Source organism: Electrona antarctica (genome assembly GCF_951216825.1).
Source record: "Electrona antarctica genome assembly, chromosome: 14".
NCBI classification, from domain to species: Eukaryota; Metazoa; Chordata; class Actinopteri; order Myctophiformes; family Myctophidae; genus Electrona; species Electrona antarctica.
In genome coordinates, this window is record NC_136795.1 from 26,304,793 (window position 1) to 26,325,906 (window position 21,114).

Consider the following 21,114-nt stretch of genomic DNA (forward strand, 5'->3'; position numbering starts at 1 on the left):
TATTAAACAAGTAATTATTACACAGGAGAAAATTAGGTTTTCTTTTTTCTTTTCTTTTTTTTTTTTTTTTTTTACATTTCCTGTACATTTTCAGTGTTTATTTCCAGCATGTGATTCATATTGATGAAAACCTACAGACAATCTAATGTTTATCTGAAGAAGTGCTAACTGGTGTTATTACTATGCCTGACCCATAATGGTTTTGGTTTGCGATTAAAAGCTCAGAATCGTGTTTCGGCGTATAGGCTGTTTCATGGAGAGTGGTCCGACAGGCATGTTGATGGACAGACTCCATTAGCTGCATCTCTGAGAGGTGAAAGGTGGGCGAGGGTGAGAGTTTATAGGGGTCAGGAGGTGAAGTAGGAGTTTTGCATGGAGTAGAGGCGGTCAATTGGGTTTCCCACAACTCGTCCTGGCAGGAGACCACCCTCTCCCGTCGCCAAGAGACAGTCACCGAGGTGACTGAGACTCCCATCACTGTCCAGATCGTGGAAAACTGTCTCTGAGTCTGGGAGGAAAACGGAGTATGTTGAGTCTGAATGGGAAGACCACGGGAATAAACACATTATATGAAATAGAACTGTTATGGCAACATCTGCAATCTACTCCCCCCCCCCCCCCCCCCCCCCCCCATCCTTTCACTTACCATAAGGGTGGAGCTCATTGGTCAGCTGAGGTGGTGTAAGCCCATGTCGGAATGGCTCTCCTCCATATATATTAGGGTCCAGGGCCAGTAGTTGCTGACGTGGCAGGGAGGGGTACCCCAGCAACCCATCCATGCCATGAGTACTAGAACCATCTGTGTGGATGGACACAAAAAAAGTAAAAAACACCATCAATATCAACCTCTCTTTTTCACAGCCTGGCCATAGGCCAAGCCGTCTACATCAATAGTCTGTATGTACGCATGTATGTATGTAAGTATGTATTGTAGTTGAAAGGCGCCACGGCCCACAGCCTGCCGGGCCCTGTGCGAGACTATTTCAAATAGGTACAGCTTTTACTTCAGTTGAAACCGTATATCATAGGTCACCGATTTCAAGGTAATGCAACACAGGAACCACCGCTAGTGTTTTTGGTCGGCCAACAGTGTCTTAACCAATCGGTGGGAGGAAACTCAAAAATAGCACGTCCAGTCGGGGAGCAGCGACAATCGTGCTGGCGGTGGCCGAATTAACGCACGCACGTTCATTCACTGGGCACGCAAACGCACACAGTGTTGTTCTTGATTGTGTAACACCAAAGCCAAAGTACAAATTACGTTTCATACTAGTTGAAAAGCATTCTCCGTCCCTGGGTGGGCTTGAACCACCATCCTTTCGGTTAACAGCCGAACGCGCTAACCAATTGCGCCACAGAGACTACATTGCACACATCACTACCAAAGACTGAACAGGGAGAGCACCTCTCCACACATTGTTTTCATACTAGTTGAAAAGCATTTTAAATCTGAATCTAAATAGTTATACTATATAACTGCATAACATGTATACAATGATGCATTGTGACATAGCTCAGTTTACACAATGCTGTCCCCCTCCAACTGTATACTGTACTGTATACCATTGTCACACTTGCTTTGACAATGTAAAGTAAACGTATGTTTTCCTATACCAGAAAAGCCCCTTTGAATTGAAAAGCATTCTCCGTCCCTGGGTGGGCTCGAACCACCATCCTTTCGGTTAACAGCCGAACGCGCTAACCAATTGCGCCACAGAGACTACATAGTGCTGCAGTGCACACATCACTACTAAAGACTGTACAGGGAGGCCACCTCGGCCCCCTCAGGCCCCCAGCGCCGTGCCGCCCCACCCCCCACGTCTACTGTATATGTTGAAATGTCCTTGAGCAAGACACTTAACTACTCCCTGGGTGCTGTGTTAATAGCACCGACTGCTATTGATACAAGTAGTTATAGGTAAATACGAATACGAATTCTCACTACAGTATGTGGAAATGTAGTGATACATACTCCCAAACAACTAAAGGGGATTCAATTATTATTATTATTATTATTGTTTTTATTATTATACAATATCTTGGGTTTTTCCACCTGCCTCAACTCTTTAATTGTCAAAACAGAACTATGGATACGTTTAAACGATTTAACCACTTTCAACCCAGTGTCCGCATTTCAGTCATTATACACAAAAATAGTCAATTATTATTTATTTATTTTTAAGCAAAAAAAGTTAGTCTCTCTTACCCTCACTGTCGTCATTGCTCTGTCGGCCCCCTCTGCTGGGGCCCCTCCTGGCCCCTCCCAGCTGCTCTTGTTCCTGCTGTTGCTGCTGCTGTTGCTGCTGCCGGCGAGCTATCTTCTTCATCTGACATAAGCACATGTTAGTTTTTCTTTTAAAATCACTTCCCAAAATCCATTGTTGTAGCCTAGCTTTTAATGAAGTGATGCTCTGATTGTGTCCTATTGCTTTATTACACGTTGTGTGTTATATTCATTGTGTTTCATGTTTACAATTGAATAATTGTATGTGTTTGACTGTGAAGAACTTTGTAACTATAATAATAATACTATGATCTCTAGGAATATGTAGTGCATCTAACCTTTGCTCTCTGGTTTTGAAACCACACCTGCACGACTCGCACCGTCAGCCCCGTCTCTGCGGCCAGTGTCTCTCTCACCTGCAGTTGAAAGACAAACGACTTGATGGTAATAACCTACAGCAGTGGTTCCTACAAGAACTGATTGTATGGATCAGTAAATATCCAGTTTGATAACCTTTAGTATGAATTGTATTTATTGATTACATATTTTTTATTTTACATTTATTTCAAAACTTTAAAGAAAATATTATACTATTGTGATATGGCATAAGTGGTCTGTAAACATAAATATCGGATCGGATAAAAATCAGTATCGGCAGATACTTAAAATCAAATGATTGGAATCGGATCGGGAGCAAAAAACGTGATTGGGACATCCCTGATTGTGATGCAACTCATTGTGAGCTTGTAGATTGGCTATTTTCACTGTCAAAATAGGACATTGGCGATGAATTCATCATGTATTTTAGTAAGTTTAAGTCACGGGGAGATGCCAAAGTTCTCTTTTGGGGCTCAAACTGAAAGGTGTAGGAAGCCTGCCCTACAGCCTATGAAGAGTAGAAAAAGATGCTGGCCTTGCTCACCTTCCGGCACGGCTTAGAGGACACTTCAAAGGATGCCTTGAAAGCACGCCGTTGTTGGGTGGTCAAGATGGTCCGTGGTCTTTTGGAACGCTTGTGCTCCTTCCCTTCTTCACCACCCTTCCCACCTCCAGAGCCCCCTCCACCATCCTCATCCTCACTTTTAACTGAGTGAAACGGACACATAAATAATATCACATTCAGGACGGTCACATTTTAAATTCCCAGGCTGAGGAAATCTAGGCAGATAAAGTGGAAACATTGAGGATTAAACACTTAAACTACAGCATCTGTATTCTTGGGGAAACGTCCTCTAGAATATATAGCAGATCTATGTTCTATTTTCAGTGAAGATATTTAATGTAGAGGGAAAACAGAAAGGTTTCTAGCATAGAGCCCTGAGGGACTCTGGTCAACCATGTATGGCATTTAAAAGTGGTTAAGTTGCCCTGGAGCGATGTACTTAAGAACTCCAGTGAAGCTGCTCTGCTGCCAACAGCAGAACAATTTAGTCCATATTGGGATTCCCGGAGGAGGGAATGTGTGAAACCGAATAGCAGGCATGTTGTGTGTGTCCATATACCCTGGAAAATACTCAGAGGTTCAGCAGGGCAAGTACAACTATCATAAATTAACTTAAACTGGGCTTGGACCTGTCTGTTACTTCAGTGGGTTTCAACCGTATTCATGTCAAGGTCTATTATTTATTTGGCATTTGAGTCAGACCATACACCATTTGAAGAGTCTCTTAGACCCAAGACTTAGAATATTATATATCAGCGTTGGATCAGACTTTGACCACAATTCCATGCTTTATTGATGTGGTACCATAGGAGAGATAACAGGCAAACGTTGATCCAAATAACAATTCTTCTATACAGCCCGAATTGTGTAGACATCTTAATAGCATAAAATGAAACCTGGTTTAATTTTACACTCTCGAGAGTTAAAGATCTATAAGCGTCCATTTGGTTACTAACTCTCCATCATTTAGCTGGGGACAACCTGCATTGGAACTCCCTCAACAAGGACCACCGCAGCGTTACCTGAATCAGTCGGCGTGGGACTGATGGCGGCCAGCATCTCCCTCTCCTTCTCGTAGTCGACGCGGCACAGCAGCTGGCCCTCCTTCAGCACAAACTCGTCGCCTCTCTGCAGGCGGCGCTCGCACTCGCAGCAGCTGAAGCAGCCCAGGTGGTACACCTGCCCCAGCACACGCATGATCAGCTCTGAGCGCCCGATCACCTGTAGGCACGCACTGCACTTCCTCACAAACAGCCTGCGGACGGATGCACACACAGGAGTGTTAATTTCTTTGATTAAAACTTTGCCGGCTACCTTTTTTCAATGACGAAAACGAAATAAGAACTAAATGAAAACTAAGCTACGATGACTAAAACTAGACACTAAATATCCTGACAATTTTGTTAACAAATAAAAACTAGGCTACAATGTTAGGGTGGGACTAGTGGAGAACTAATACAGTAGAACTAAGACAATCGATTCCCGCTCGGGACGCTGTGGGCGCTGGCGGCGTGTTTCCTCCTCCGCGTCATCAGTGCCCATACCATAGAGGCATGTTCTCCCCGTGTCCCCTAGGGTAGGTACCCTCACAAAAAACATGCAGTAACCAGGGAAACTCCCCCCTGTCAGGTGTAAAGGAGCAACTTGGACACTCAGGCATGAAGGAAGCATGAGTTCAAGTCCGTTGCTCTCCCCATGTCCCCCATATATGGGGACTAGGTTGGCAGAGGGTGTGTAGATCCCAGGATCACATTAGATAATTGACACAGGGGTGAAAAATGGGGTACAAAATCGTGGGATAAAAATTATATTAAAAAAAAAAAGAACTAAGACAAATAATCTTATGCCTGGTTGGTTGTATGCAGGTGTCACTCTCCGGAAATAGCCGATCTGCTATTTTTGGCACACAGCTGAGTATAAATCAAGCATTTGAACGCCACCAAAATACTAAAAACTAAATGGAATTGTATTCAAAAGACTATGACTACAACTAAATCAACATCTGCTGCCAAAATCAACAACAAACTGGATGTGTGTGACAAAACACAGCAGAGATGGAGAAAGCACTTTTTAACTAATTTACTCTTGTGTCGAATGGTTGGGGATATAGCCAGTTAATTCAAGGTCATATAAACCACCAAATCCACGCACAACACACACTGCAAATTACAAGTTGTCAGTATTGTGGAATTATTTATGTTCATCCCCTCTAACAACAGCAGGTGGCAGTAGTTAACCATTGATGGAGGAGCTACCGGTCATGACATGTTCACCCATAATACTTGCATGTGGTGATCTAAAGCAGTGGTAATATGAATTTGGCCGCATCTGAAAATATTTTGTGCCAGGGACCCCCCATACAAGATTTGTATTGTTAAAATGTTTCAAAAGTATTCAAAATTCTTCACATTTCTTGAAGATTTCTTTGAAAATAGCAGATTTCCAAGCTCACAGTTTGTTCGTAGATCAGCTATTTTCAAATAGCCAATGTATATACTGTCAAATTTTTTAAGTGGAAAAACAGATTTTGAATGATGATTAACTAATATAATAACCCCCCCCCCCCCACACACACACACACACACACAGGACCCCTGGGGGTCTCCGGACCCCAACCTTGAGAACTAAAGCGCAGGTTGAACAAAGTTTCACATTTTCTCCACTTTCATAACAGACTAATTTCCACGGTCCATTGGTCATCTCCCCCATGATCACTTTCTCCCTTTGTCCCTCTTATCTCTCCTCCTGTGAGATGTTATAGCCCTTAAATTTATCTCCCGCCTCGCCATCTTTTCACATCCTCATTTCCATTCAGTAGGCCGGAGAGACACTGCCACTAAATTCCTCTCAAATCCCTGTTCTCTCACTTGCTTCCCTCCCCCTCCCTCCGTGGCATTTTCTGCCAGCATTCCCAGTTCTCCCTCACGCCCTCCCAGCCCGCCTCCCCAGTTCACTGAAACTAATAAAGACAGGATTAATTAGATTGTTGTTTAAACAGTGCGATGGCCAGACAGACGCTGTAAACTCATAACCAGGGATTGAGGATAGCATGGGGTTAATCTCTCGCCTCTCTCTTATGCACACACACACACACACACACACACACACACAAACACACACACACACACACACACACACACACACACACACAAACGCACACACACAAACGCACATACATACATACATAAAGTCACGTAAGCATACACACAATCACATATACCTATACAGATATTGTCTGGTTACCCAGGGCAACAATACCCTATGCTATCCTCGTACCTGTGGGAGTACAATACATCTGCAACACACCTGCCATGAGTACATATTGATATCGAGGACGCTTTGGTCTATTGGAGCATCACATATCACATCAACCAGACGATTTGGAAGACAGTCAGAGGATAGATGTAAAATTCAAAAGATACTTAAGTTGGCAGGTGGGACAATGTGCAGAAAATAATAAGCGAACCCTGAAGAGAAAGAGAGAGGGGATGGAGAACAGGGGAGGGGGTGAGAGCGGTGGGGCGGAGGACAGAAGTGTTGATGCTCCCTGACTGAGTGATAGGAAGGTGTTGCTGCCCAAATCTGGAGAGCAGAGAAGGAGCCAGGTCTGCACATTAGAGCCCCTAATCTGTGATTCTGTCCCAAACGCAGCTGCTACGGCTAATCTCTATCAATCCATCTGCCAAACGCTCCCCAAATTCCCCAAATGACAGTGTCGCTAACTTAACATCATAACACAAACACAGGCAAAGGCAGTACAAAATCTGTAGGCAAACAAATCTGTTATGGTATTGGTATATAGGCCTGTGCATTCTACTTCACCTTCATGCTTATAATATTCTGTGGAAGCACAGCATCACATTTTCATCAGTTTTTGCTTAGTTGTACACAAGGTCATAGTAATTTATAACATGTCCCATTTCATCCACTAGTGCCAACAAAAGATCATCATTTCAGTCCTCTGCTCCGCCTCCATGCCTATAGTTACAACCGCATACCTCGACTCAACTACTACTCGCATCACAAACTCATTTCTGCTCAGAGTGAAAACATACAACAGTATACGCTCTTGAAAGAAGACTAATAACACTGGCTTTTGACTAGCCCTTTCCTTAATCGGAGTGTGCACAGCGCAGTGAGAATTTACTCAACATGGCAAATGAAGGTAACTTGGGGCAACTGTCGCAGAGGGGGGTCTGTAAGTAGATCAGTCTAATCCTTCTAATAGAAGTATCATTCACACTGGCCGGGGGATATAGCTCTCAATAAATCACAATGGACATAATGGTTTAACCATTTGCTGAGCAGCTAAGCCACACGACAGAGGTAAATTTGGCCACAATGCCAAGTTTAAACAGTCTACTCAGAGACAACCTCCTGTTGGCTTACTTTATGATTCAATATTTATATTTTAGAAGTTAAACCACTATATATTTTGTATTGGATTGTAGTCAATAATCATTGTCTAATAATGTGTTTGGACATTCTCATTTAAATTGCACATTGGCAGAGCCATTGAACATGCTAATGTTCAATGTTAATGTTGGTTCATTCAATTCTAGATGAATCTAGGTTAGTTCAATTAATGTATAAGACCATGAGGTGGCACCTGGGAAAAGGGGATTTTTCTTGTTTTGTTTTGTTTGCCAAGTTGTCTGCGAGGACATCTTCACATGGACATTACTTGTGGTGGCTATTAATTTCATGAAGTGATATGATCTGTACCAAGCATCCCTGTTCTTGGCCAAAAATAGCAGATCTACAAGCTCACAACGGGTCATAACATGTCGGCTGGCTGTTTTAAGCACAGAGCCAACCCCAGTCAAGCCTAGTTGTTTACTACCGTAAGTATAGAGGGTTTTAACCCATTCAGACCTAAAACCTAACCTAACCTAACCTTAAACACCTGACCTAAGTTTTCTGAAAACCTTCAAAAACAAATAAAAAAATTATGACATAGCTATATATATTTGTCAGGTGAAACAAGCACTGTCTCCGTTTTTTTATTTTTTCCTGCTCTTCAAGTAAAGCTCATAACATTAGCCGGTGTTATCAAACGCTCCGTGTCATAGCTTAGGAGACAGCCAATCATGACTTGGTCGCTACCACGCGATTGGCTGGTGGAGTTTCAGAGTATGGGGTCAGACTCCCATTGACTTAGGTGGCGTTTCAGAGTATGCATGGGGTCAGACTCCCATTGGCTTAGGGGGCAATCAATCATGACTAGGTCGCTAATAAAAACGGGCCTGTTGTATGTCTTGTCAGGTTGACGTAAAAAATGCTAGGGCTACATGTGTATAGCAACAACCAATGACACAGAGGTAGCTCCCGGATTGAAAGGTATAACAACGTATAGGTTCCAACAGGTCTAAATATCAAAGAGAGAAACATGAGTGCATAGACTCCAGAGTCAAAGCATTCAAACCGGTGTCAACCAGTACAGATCTATGGCCAGATTCAGTCACAATTGAATCTGTTAGGTAGAGTACATGGTGGTGGTGGTGGTGGTGGTGATGGGGGGGCACAGGGTATGAGACCCCAGATTAAAAGATTGAAGTTGGAGAAGCTTGGAAGTAAAGTGAGTGATGTACAAATATTTGGTGAGTATTGTCCGCTCATTCCTCTGCACATGTTGTTGAGCCAAGACACAAACAGGTGAACAGAGTCTTTATTGTCTGCGTATGTACAGTAAGTCACAGGACCACGTGGCTCTGACCTAGGCCTATAACATAATATGTTATAGGCCTAGGTCAGAGCCACGTGACGCACACAGCATATTATGCTGTGTGCGTGTGTGTGTGTGTGTGTGTGTGTACACATTTTTATATTTTATATGTGTGTGTACAGTATACATACTGTACACGCTCGCGCGCACGCTCGCACGCACGCGCGCACGCACGCACACACACACACACACACACTCTGCACATTTTCACCATTTGCTTTCATGATGAAATGATTACTCTACCGTCTACCCGATCTGAGCAGATTCAGGATCATCCAGACCAATGTCCATTAAAACATACAATGCTGTTCTAATTATTCTGGGAATCTCCCATCTCTATTTTGACAGGAGCACATGCAGCGCTCTTTGTTTTCTCTCCTTTGGATTTTGTTGCATCAAAGAAAGAAAAAGAATTATACTATAGACTTATACAATATTTAGTAATCTAACGTTCTTAATAAAAACAGATTTGACAAAAAAATAAATAAACATACAATGTCATGTGGAGACCCACCAGAAACATTCTGTGTGTACGTTTAGGATAGAGTGCTGTTTGTCAATGTCAAGTGTATTGTGACTATAGGAATATAGTGAGGTGTTTGTTCATATGTATATATAGTGATAGGTATAGGTTCAATCCGAGAACCTACCTAGTACCTATAGTGGCTCACATTGCCACTAAAAGTATGGTAAAATGAAGGGGTACTTACGACTGCACTGACATTATAAGCGCAAAATGATCTATCAAGCAGGAATGCATGCGAAAAGTACAAATGGTATGTAACAATCTTACTTTTAAGTTGCGTTGTGTTTAGAATCCATTTCTTAGCTGAGTGTGTGTGCGTGTCTGTGTGTCTGTGTGTGTGTGTGTGTGTGTATGTGGGGGGCGCGCACATGTGCATGTGTGTGTGTGTGTGTATGTGGGGGGCGCGCGCACGTGCATGTGTGTGTGTGTGTGTGTGTGTGTGTGTGCTTGCAGCGGATATTGCTCTGTGAAGCAAAATGGCTCAGAGCCAGGGTTCTGTAATCACATCATCTCCTTTTATTAAATCTCACTGCACTGCTTCTGTGTTATTAAAATCTCCCAGCATTCCCCACGATACGTGCTACCCTTGCCACTACACACACACACGCGCGCGTACGCGTGAGTGCACACGCGCACGCGAGCACACACGCACACGCACAGGTGTATATACAGTCACACGCACAATTGCACACTTATGTGAACAGTATATATAAACACTGATAAGGTGCATGGTGACAAACATCAATAAAACATCAATAAATTGCTGACAGATGTTGTCATTTGTTTATCTATGGGTGAATGTGGACCCTGCCCATTCATGCATCATCATCTGATTATCACAAACAGTCTTCTTCCTACCAATCGTAATCTCCAACAATGGCTGTGAAACCAGACACAACTGTCATTGTTGATTTAGTTATATAATCTCTATCATCTTGATTTAATATAGAAAATAGAAAATATGTACAGTACTGGTATATATAGACTCACATTATTAGTGACCATAATGGTCCGATTATGGCTGGGAATGGGACGATGATCCTTATTATCGTTTATCGTGATAAAACGCTCACAATAATTGTATCGCAGAGATAGTAATTTATCGTGAAACTGTCTTCCGTCATACGCTAGGCCGCAGGGGTGCCCAAAAGGTAGATTGCGATCTACCAGTAGATCACAAAGGCTGTGCAGGTAGATCACAGCATGGCATGGTCCTAAACATATATTTAATTTAAATATAAAAAAACATTGGGAAAACACTGGAATCGGACATTTGATATTTGTCAGTAGCATTACAAAGTTATATACAAAAACACCCTACCAATTCCATTTTCCCTCTATTTCCCCATTCCAAGTGTCTTTGTGTTATGTCTTGCTGTATGTAACTCCAGCGGCGCTATTCCAAAGCCCCCTCGGGTACATTTTTTATTTCAGCACACATTCGTCACAAATAGCAGATCTACAAGCTCACAACGCAGTGCAACGCAACACGCTGTGAGCTTGTAGATCTGCTGTTTTTGGCGAACGTTCCGCCCTGAACAGGGATGCTGGGGGTTCAAGTGGTTGACAAAAGTACAATAATAAAAAAATAGAAAAAGAGTCATGTTTTAAGCACATTTTGGTTATCGCGATAATATCGTTAATCACAATCATCATCATTTTAGCCACAATAATCTTGACATGTCATTTTCTATGGTCCCATCCCTAGTTCTGGCTGGAGAAGACACTGTAAGGATGCTGATTCTCACAGTTATACAGTTACTTGGCACGGCTCGTATTGTAAAAAGGTTCTGAGAGCAGCTCTACATGGGATCAGGGCCGGGAGACTCCAGCCCTCTTTTGTGACAGCATATGATATTACAAGATCACATGCAATATACCTGTGTAAAGTATCAACAAAAAAACGGCATGACACGTGTGTGTGTGTGTGTGTGTGTGTGTGTGTGTGTGTGTGTGTGTGTGTGTGCGCGCGCGTGTGCGTATGAGCGCGTGCGTGATTCTGTGTGTCACTTACACCTGATGCTAAGAAGAATGAATGCTATGTGTGGGGATATGGATGAGTATGCGTACTAGTGTGTGTGTGTGTTTGTGTGTGTGTGTGTGTGCACGTGTGCGTGCGTGCGTGCGTGCGTGCGTGCGTGCGTGCGTATTCACCCACGCACGCACGCACGCACCCACGCACGCACGCACGCACGCACGCACGCACGCACGCACGCACGCACGCGCATGCATGCACGAGTGTGTGCGTGTATGTGCGCGGCTGCACGCGCGTGCGTGCGTGTGTGTGTGTGTGTTAGTTTAGATAAAACAGTTAATCCCCAGGCCACCAGAACGCAATATCCTGTCTGCCCGTTTCTCATTTCCTGTCTCTCTCTGGCGGAGCGGGATGCGGCGGGGAGGGGGTGGATGGTGTTCTAGTAGCGGGGGACAGCGGGGAGGGGGTGGGATGGTGTTGTAGCGGGGGACAGAGGGGGGGTGGGATGGTGTTGTAGCGGGGGACAGCGGGACCCGTTGCCCCAGAAACAGGAGATACAGCCACCCTATTCGAGAATGTCTACACTGTTCTCCGTATCTCTCCTTCTCTGGTCCAGCCCCCATTCTCTCCCTCTCTCTCTCTCTCTCTCCCTTTTTTTGTTGCTCTTCTTTTATTATCTCAGATTTAATAAAGGCAAGGCGCGCAGCTTGTTCTGCCATGAAACATTTATTAGCTGTCTGTAATGAAATTGTTGTGGGGGTGGAAAGATGATGGGAACTCATCACACATTATGCAAAAAAAAGAAAAGAAGAAACTGTGGCAATATTACCGGGGGGTGTTGGGGGGTTACACACGACTCCTCACACCGTCCTCCTCACACCGTCCTCCCTGGTGTTGGGGGGTTACACACCACTCCTCACACCGTCCTCCCTGATGTTGCCCCCCCCCCCAAAAAAACCCTCTCCGACACCTCTCCTTCATCCATCCTTTCTTCAAACGATACACGAGTCCCCCTCCAGTAAGCTTCCCCTGTGTTCCCTCATTCCTATCATAAAAACTCCATCTCTTCTTCTCTCTGTTGTTTCATCGTAGTAGAAGAATATATATCTTTGATCTAGCTCTATCGCTATGGTTCTTTAATTTCCAGTCCAGAAAAAGGGTGATTTACAGTTGTCTGCCGGTGTCGTGCAGCAATGAAGTTCACAACAAGTTACGCTATGACACGTTGGTTGTATTGTGAGTTTGCACGCTCCAGATCTGCTTTTTTCGTGTAAAGGCAAAAGTATAAGTTTGAAACACATCTCTACATCATCTGGTGAAAGGGGGAGGTCATTTGTGGTTGAGAGGGGACCAGACCATTCAAAAGTTTTAGAGCCACATTATTTATAAAATATTATGTCTAGCCTCTCAGTATATGGATATATATGGCGTTGTGAGCATACTGTATCTCAGTGCCTGTGTGACTGTGCAGACTCCCTACAGACATCAGACAGCAGACTTTCAGGCTGAGCAGCCAAGACAAACGCACTATGGAACCGTATACTTTCCCTAAACTTGGGTTAGATTCAACACATAGACAGCGTTCTTAATCATCTAAATAAATAAACGTCCAGTGGTTCAGCCTCGCTGCATAAAGCATGAGGTCCATAATGATCACTGCACTGCAAGCTGCTCACATCTAACTACCGTCATTATCTCACACAAAAGTGAGCGACACCCACAGCCACAATACTAGAGGGAGCGACAACGATCTGATACCATCCAATAGAACAAACAAGGGTAACTTCTCTTTCTACTGCACTGCCACCAAAGTGTGGAATGCCTCTTTAAAAATGTGGATCACTGGCTTCCTTCAAAACAGGCCTGAAAATCCATCTTTCATGCAGGGGGCCACTTCTCCCATAGAAAGGTGATGGCATTAATTCCCCCACCCCCCCTCTACCCCTTTTTCTAGTCTGTACATATAGTGTTTTAATATATTTGTTGATGATATTGAATTTTGGTGTTATTATTTATGCTATGTTGATTAATTGAATACATAGGACCACAAAGGAAACAAGTCCCCAGGACTTTTTGTGTTATTCTTTTAGCCCAATGTTAAATGTATGTATGACTGTAGCCCATGCTGTTTTGCATTTCTGTCTAATAAAGCATTAAATCAATCAATCAATCAATCAATCAATCAATCAAAAGCAACCCATCATCATTCAGCCACGTGACGCTAATCAATGCTTTATACGTAGGCGATGAAGACCTATTGTCCTGTTCCTTCATCAACTCTTTGACTTCTCCCAAATAGCGCTTCTCTGCAGTCCAGTGTCAGGCCTGTCATCACCGCAAGAACAGGTCCACAGGTAATTAGCGCTGTACCCCAATCAGCCCACACCATCAGCACCCCCCCCCCATCCCAAGACACAAAGAGCCGCTTGGTGGGGACAGTGGGGGTGCGATTAAGAGAAAACGAGGGATAAACAGAGAGATAAACTGATTGGTGTCATCGCCGCTATCAATCTCAACAAGAAGGAAATGAGGTTTGGAATAGAGAAATATTATTACAAAGTAGACAGTGATGAACGAGGTAATGGGGGAGAGAAAAGGTGGGGTGAGGAAGGGTGGGGAGGGGGGCCTAGCTTGAGGAGGGGTAAGAAGACGTGATCTCTATCCTAAATCCCTGTGTTTTATAGCAGCACCACTCTGACTGTCTGACATGCACGCACACGCACGCACGCACGCACGGACGCAGTCGCACGCAGTCGCACGCAGTCGCACGCACGCACGCACGCACGTACGCACGCACGCACGCACGCACGCACGCACGCACAGTGTTTGTTACTACTATACTTGTGAGGACAACACCTACACCTAACATCAATTGCACGTAATTTGTACCTTTTTGTGCCATTTTGATCATACACCTAAAGCCTGAGTTATACTTATAGCATGCACACCGATGTCTCGCACCAAAAACACTGATCTACAAGCTCACACTGCAACATGCTGCAGGGCGTTGAGACGGGTTTTGAGCTAGGAGATCTGCTATTTTTGAGTGGTGCAGCCACTCCAAGGAACAGCAATGTGTGTCCCTTTGTATGTCTGTATGTATGTGACAAAGTGGCACTGTTGAGCTTCACACTGTGCACAAGTGCATGATGGGAAGCTGAGTGTTTTTAGCATCCATTAAATTATTTCAGGCGTGACAGTACAGTACAGTACAGTACAGTACAGTACAGTACAGTACAGTACAGTACAGTACAGTACAGTACAGTACAGTAGACCCCACACGGTAACTCTGTCATTTCTCAACCGTTTCAGATACAGGGCGGCTTGCCGGAACCGGGCCGGCACCCTGGGCACGTTCCTGTGGGTATGGAAGTTCTGGGGACCCCCACACGGAGTTGCACCACTCAGTTGACAGGTGTGATTTTTGTGTATGCAATGCATGCGCAGGGCCAGTAAGTGACAAAGTATAAATCTACCTAACCCTAACACATAAACCTAACTTGTAAATACATGATCCCTTAATACCCCAAACCCAACTGGACTCTTTTCAATTGTAAGTGTACCTCTTTTAACCATAAAACAATCATTTATCTCGTGAGGACCATGTTAAATTGTCCTCTCTATTCCTCAAAGTCTATTATACAATTGGCCCTCACAAGTATAGTAATACAAGCACAAACAAACACACAGATGCACGCATGCACGCACGCAAGCACACACACGCACCCACGCACGCACACATCGTAACCTGAGAGAAAGAACTCTTGGCCCTTTGACTTTACACACACACACAGGCATGCACGCACACACGCACATACACTGACACACAGAACAGAGCAGTTAGGTAAGCAAAAGTGACTCTGTGCTGTGACTGTGGGGGTCTTTCTCTGTAGAGACATAAGGGTTGTAAAGCCAGACATGGCCTCAGCGCCCTTCATCCCACAGAGTGATGCATTAAAGCAGGGGTTTGGAAAACATCCACTCAGTGACCTGCATGACTCACACAGTTTAGAGGTGGTCTGCATGGAGGCTTATGAGAAGAAGCCCGCCGACCCCCATAGAGCCCCACTCTGACCATAGAGCCCGGCTACCGTCAACTCTGACCATAGAGCCCGGCTACCGTCAACTCTGACCATAGAGCCCGGCTACCGTCAACTCTGACCATAGAGCCTGGCTACCGTCAACTCTGACCATAGAGCCTGGCTACCGTCAACTCTGACCATAGAGCCCGGCTACCGTCAACTCTGACCATAGAGCCTGGCTACCTTCAAGTCTGACCATAGAGCCCGGCTACCGTCAACTCTGACCATAGAGCCTGGCTACCTTCAACTCTGACCATAGAGCCTGGCTACCGTCAACTCTGACCATAGAGCCCGGCTACCGTCAACTCTGACCATAGAGCATGGCTACCGTCAACTCTGACCATAGAGCCCGGCTACCGTCAACTCTGACCATAGAGCCTGGCTACCGTCAACTCTGACCATAGAGCCTGGCTACCGTCAACTCTGACCATAGAGCCCGGCTACCGTCAACTCTGACCATAGAGCCCGGCTACCGTCAACTCTGACCATAGAGCCCGGCTACCGTCGACTCTGACCATAGAGCCCGGCTACCGTCAACTCTGACCATAGAGCCCGGCTACCGTCAACTCTGACCATAGAGCCCGGCTACCGTCGACTCTGACCATAGAGCCCGGCTACCGTCGACTCTGACCATAGAGCCCGGCTACCGTCGACTCTGACCATAGAGCCCGACTACCGTCGACTCTGACCATAGAGCCCGGCTACCGTCGACTCTGACCATAGAGCCCGGCTACCGTCAACTCTGACCATAGAGCCCGGCTACCGTCAACTCTGACCATAGAGCCCGGCTACCGTCAACTCTGACCATAGAGCCCGGCTACCGTCAACTCTGACCATAGAGCCTGGCTACCTTCAACTCTGACAACTCTTGTGGCAGCGGTGGCCGAACGGTTTGCGGAGCGGTCTTGATACCGGAAGGTCGCCAGTTCGAATCCCCGGACCGGCACGTTAAAATTACCACCGCTGAAGTGCCCTTGAGCAAGGCATTGAACCCCTACCATGAAATGTTCTATGAGCAGGGTGTGGCTGTAAACAAGCATCTCGAGCTTAGTCCACTTCCCTGGGTAAACAAAGAACTTTGCTTTGCTTTGCTTTGACCATAGAGCCTGCATGGCTACCTTCGACTCTGACCATAGAGCCTGGCTACCTTCGACTCTGACCATAGAGCCTGGCTACCTTCAACTCTGACCATAGAGCCTGGCTACCTTCGACTCTGACCATAGAGCCTGGCTACCTTCGACTCTGACCATAAAGCCTGGCTACCTTCAACTCTGACCATAGAGCCCGGCTACCTTCAACTCTGACCATAGAGCCCGGCTACCGTCAACTCTAACCATAGAGCCCGGCTACCTTCAACTCTGACCATAGAGCCTGCATGGCTACCGTCAACTCTGACCATAGAGCCTGGCTACCGTCAACTCTGACCATAGAGCCTGGCTACTGTCAACTCTGACCATAGAGCCTGGCTACCTTCAACTCTGACCATAGAGCCTGGCTACCTTCAACTCTGACCATAGAGCCTGGCTACCTTCAACTCTGACCATAGAGCCTGGCTACCTTCAACTCTGACCATAGAGCCTGGCTACCTTCAACTCTGACCATAGAGCCTGGCTACCTTCAACTCTGACCATAGAGCCTGGCTACCGTCAACTCTGACCATAGAGCCTGGCTACCTTCAACTCTGACCATAGAGCCTGCATGGCTACCGTCAACTCTGACCATAGAGCCTGCATGGCTACCGTCAACTCTGACCATAGAGCCTGCATGGCTACCGTCAACTCTGACCATAGAGCCTGGCTACCTTCAACTCTGACCATAGAGCCCGGCTACCGTCAACTCTGACCATAGAGCCTGGCTACCTTCAACTCTGACCATAGAGCCCGGCTACCTTCAACTCTGACCATAGAGCCCGGCTACCGTCAACTCTAACCATAGAGCCTGGCTACCGTCAACTCTGACCATAGAGCCCGGCTACCTTCAACTCTGACCATAGAGCCTGGCTACCGTCAACTCTGACCATAGAGCCTGGCTACCTTCAACTCTGACCATAGAGCCTGGCTACCTTCAACTCTGACCATAGAGCCCGGCTACTGTCAACTCTGACCATAGAGCCTGCATGGCTACCTTCAACTCTGACCATAGAGCCCGGCTACTGTCAACTCTGACCATAGAGCCTGGCTACCTTCAACTCTGACCATAGAGCCTGGCTACCTTCAACTCTGACCATAGAGCCTGGCTACCTTCAACTCTGACCATAGAGCCCGGCTACCTTCAACTCTGACCATAGAGCCTGGCTACCTTCAACTCTGACCATAGAGCCTGGCTACCTTCAACTCTGACCATAGAGCCTGGCTACTGTCAACTCTGACCATAGAGCCCGGCTACTGTCAACTCTGACCATAGAGCCCGGCTACCTTCAACTCTGACCATAGAGCCCGGCTACCTTCAACTCTGACCATAGAGCCCGGCTACCTTCAACTCTGACCATAGAGCCCGGCTACCGTCAACTCTGACCATAGAGCCCGGCTACCTTCGACTCTGACCATAGAGCCTGCATGGCTACCTTCAACTCTGACCATAGAGCCCGGCTACCTTCAACTCTGACCATAGAGCCTGGCTACTGTCAACTCTGACCATAGAGCCTGGCTACCTTCAACTCTGACCATAGAGCCTGGCTACCGTCAACTCTGACCATAGAGCCTGGCTACCTTCAACTCTGACCATAGAGCCCGGCTACCGTCAACTCTGACCATAGAGCCTGGCTACCTTCAACTCTGACCATAGAGCCTGGGTACCTTCAACTCTGACCATAGAGCCTGGCTACCTTCAACTCTGACCATAGAGCCTGGCTACCTTCAACTCTGACCATAGAGCCTGGCTACCTTCAACTCTGACCATAGAGCCTGGCTACCTTCAACTCTGACCATAGAGCCTGGCTACCTTCAATTCTGACCATAGAGCCTGGCTACCTTCAACTCTGACCATAGAGCCTGGCTACCTTCAACTCTGACCATAGAGCCTGGCTACTGTCAACTCTGACCAGTGGTGGAAAGTAACTAAGTGCTGTACTCAAGTACAATTTTGTATTTCCAATTTCAAATACTTTTACCTCTACTCCACTATACATCTCGGATCTAAATATTGTACTTTTACTCAACTACATTTATTTGAAAAATGTATACCGTAGTTACTTTGTAGATTTTGATTAAAATTACAAAAAGAGGAATCGCGGATAATAACACATGTTGGAAATGCAAAGAAGAAATTGGCACATATATGCATATGATTTGGGACTGTCGCATAGTATACCCTTTCTGGTGTAGGGTACTGGAATTCCTTGAGAAATGGGTGGGATTGACACTGCCCAGAGATCCGCGGCTCTGTCTATTAGGGGACAGAACTGCTGTCCCTGGCATATCTAAAAATTATTTCACTATTATAAAGGTTGGACTTGTTACCGCTGCCAGAATACTGTTGCGTCATTGGAAGGTCCCCAGAACACCTGGGCTTAAAGAATGGAATGAAGAAATTATCAAAATAACATCATATGAATATATGTATGATTTTGAAAAACATTTGAAAATACATTTTTGAATTATAAAAAATAAATTACAAAAAATAATACATTAACCACTTCTTATTCTTCTGCATTGTGAGCTTGTAGATCGGCTATTTTCCAAATGATTTTTATACATTTGAAAACTTGAAACGGTGTGTTCTGCATAATGAGTACTTTTACTTTTGGTACTCTAAGTACATTTTGATGACTTTTGTACTTTTACTCAAGTAATTCTATATTGAAGTATTGATACTTTTACTTTTTTGAGTACTTTTTCCACCACTGGATGTACAGGCACTGTTGACCAGGGCACACAAGGCTCATGGCTCAGTTAACAACCAACAACCATCATATGTCTGTAACACTAAACAAGATCAACGTGTGTGTGTGTGTGTGCGTGCGTGCGTGCGTGCGTGCGTGCGTGCGTGCGTGTGTGCGTGTGCAACTGTGCGTGCGTGTGCGTGAGCGTGAGACACAGGAGGAACACAGCCAGGACTGCCAGTACCACTACAACACACTACAACACATTAAAATACAACACACTACAACACATTAAAATACAACACACTACAACACATGACTGCCGGCCCAGTACCACTACAACACACTACAACACATTACAATACAACACACTATAACACATGACTGCCGGCCCAGTACCACTACAACACACTACAACACATTACAATACAACACACTACAACACATGACTGCCAGTACCACTACAACACACTACAACACATTACAATACAACACACTACAACACATTACAATACAACACAATACAACACATGACTGCCAGTACCACTACAACACATGCCCTACCTGCAATACAACACACTACAACACATTACAATACAACACACTACAACACATGACTGCCAGTACCACTACAACACATGCCCTACCTGCAATACAACATGTGGCTCCAGGATAGGACTCTTTAGTACGAACGCACCGTTAAAGGGCCACTTCACCCCTTTTGCAACCAGATCTTATTTTAATGATGTTTGGGAGACAAGAAACACTTTCCTGGGGTTTTTATGTGGGTAACATGTGTTTTTAGATATTTCAGTATTTCAAAGTGTCCATGGGCTCCATGATGTCATGGACACTGGGCTCACTTATTTCCTGGACTACATGTTGTCTCAGTAAGACAGCCCTCCCCCTATCCACTGACACCACGCTAGACAGGAACGCCCAAAAACGTCACATCCGGTTTTAGCCTGTGGTAAGAATTTTCTATGGCTGCCAATGCAACTTGGTCCAATCCTTAATCACATACGGACAAACATCTATGCCGATGCTATCTAACTTGCAGAGGTAGCGTGCATTGTCCACGGGCAACAGATCTTTCAACGTATGGCATTGCAAATACGTTTGATAATCGCTACTCTGCTCAATATTGTTTTGAAAATGCCGCAAATTGCATTGCAGTGAACGAGCGCAAATCACAACTTCCCCCGGTGGTGGGCGGAGTCACAGTTTGAGGCGCTGTTTACGCGCCGTGGTGTCAGTGTATCTACAAGGATGAGCAGTGGACCAAAGCATTATGGGAATTGTAGTCCAGGAAGGAAGTGAGCCCAGTGTCCATGACATCATGGAGCCCATGGACACTTTGAAATACTCAAATATCTAAAAACACAAATTACCCATGCACGTAAAAATCCCAGGAAAGTGTCTCCCAAACATCATTAAAATAAGATCTTGTTGCAAAAGGGGTGAAGTGGCCCTTTAAGGACATAAGTGGACGTCATCATCGGATTTGATGGATAACCATAAGCAAGCATGTGTGTGTGTGTGTGTGTGTGTGTGTGTGTGTGTGTGTGTGTGTGTGTGTGTGTGTGTGTGTGTGTGTGTGTGTGTACAATAAATGATGATCAATTCAGGGAACCAGACACCATCGATTTTCGGTATCTAGGGAATAGATGAGATCAGTCGAGTATTTCGAACCAAATTTGAATTGAGTGTTCTGGTCCAAAAGTCAAACATAGTTTTTGTGAGGGTATAAAATGTAATTCATCCACAATCTTGAATAAGTAGTACTCTATATTTTGAATTCATTTTGCAGCACAATAAT

General features: G+C 45.2%; 1 protein-coding gene across 1 annotated transcript in view; it reads right to left on the reverse strand.

The window, feature by feature from the left end:
• Positions 1–347: 347 nt before the first annotated feature.
• The window catches only part of lmx1al (LIM homeobox transcription factor 1, alpha-like), a gene marked incomplete at its 3' end in the record, with an annotated part of 29,678 nt that continues 8,911 nt past the window's right edge, over positions 348–21,114 (reverse strand). The window contains exons 4-9 of the mRNA XM_079520389.1: positions 4,190–4,422; positions 3,147–3,310; positions 2,563–2,640; positions 2,207–2,327; positions 647–799; positions 348–508 (exon numbers count right to left, since the gene is read on the reverse strand). Of these exons, the coding sequence (XP_079376515.1) occupies positions 348–508; positions 647–799; positions 2,207–2,327; positions 2,563–2,640; positions 3,147–3,310; positions 4,190–4,422 (910 nt within the window). The remainder of the gene's footprint in view (positions 509–646; positions 800–2,206; positions 2,328–2,562; positions 2,641–3,146; positions 3,311–4,189; positions 4,423–21,114) is intronic.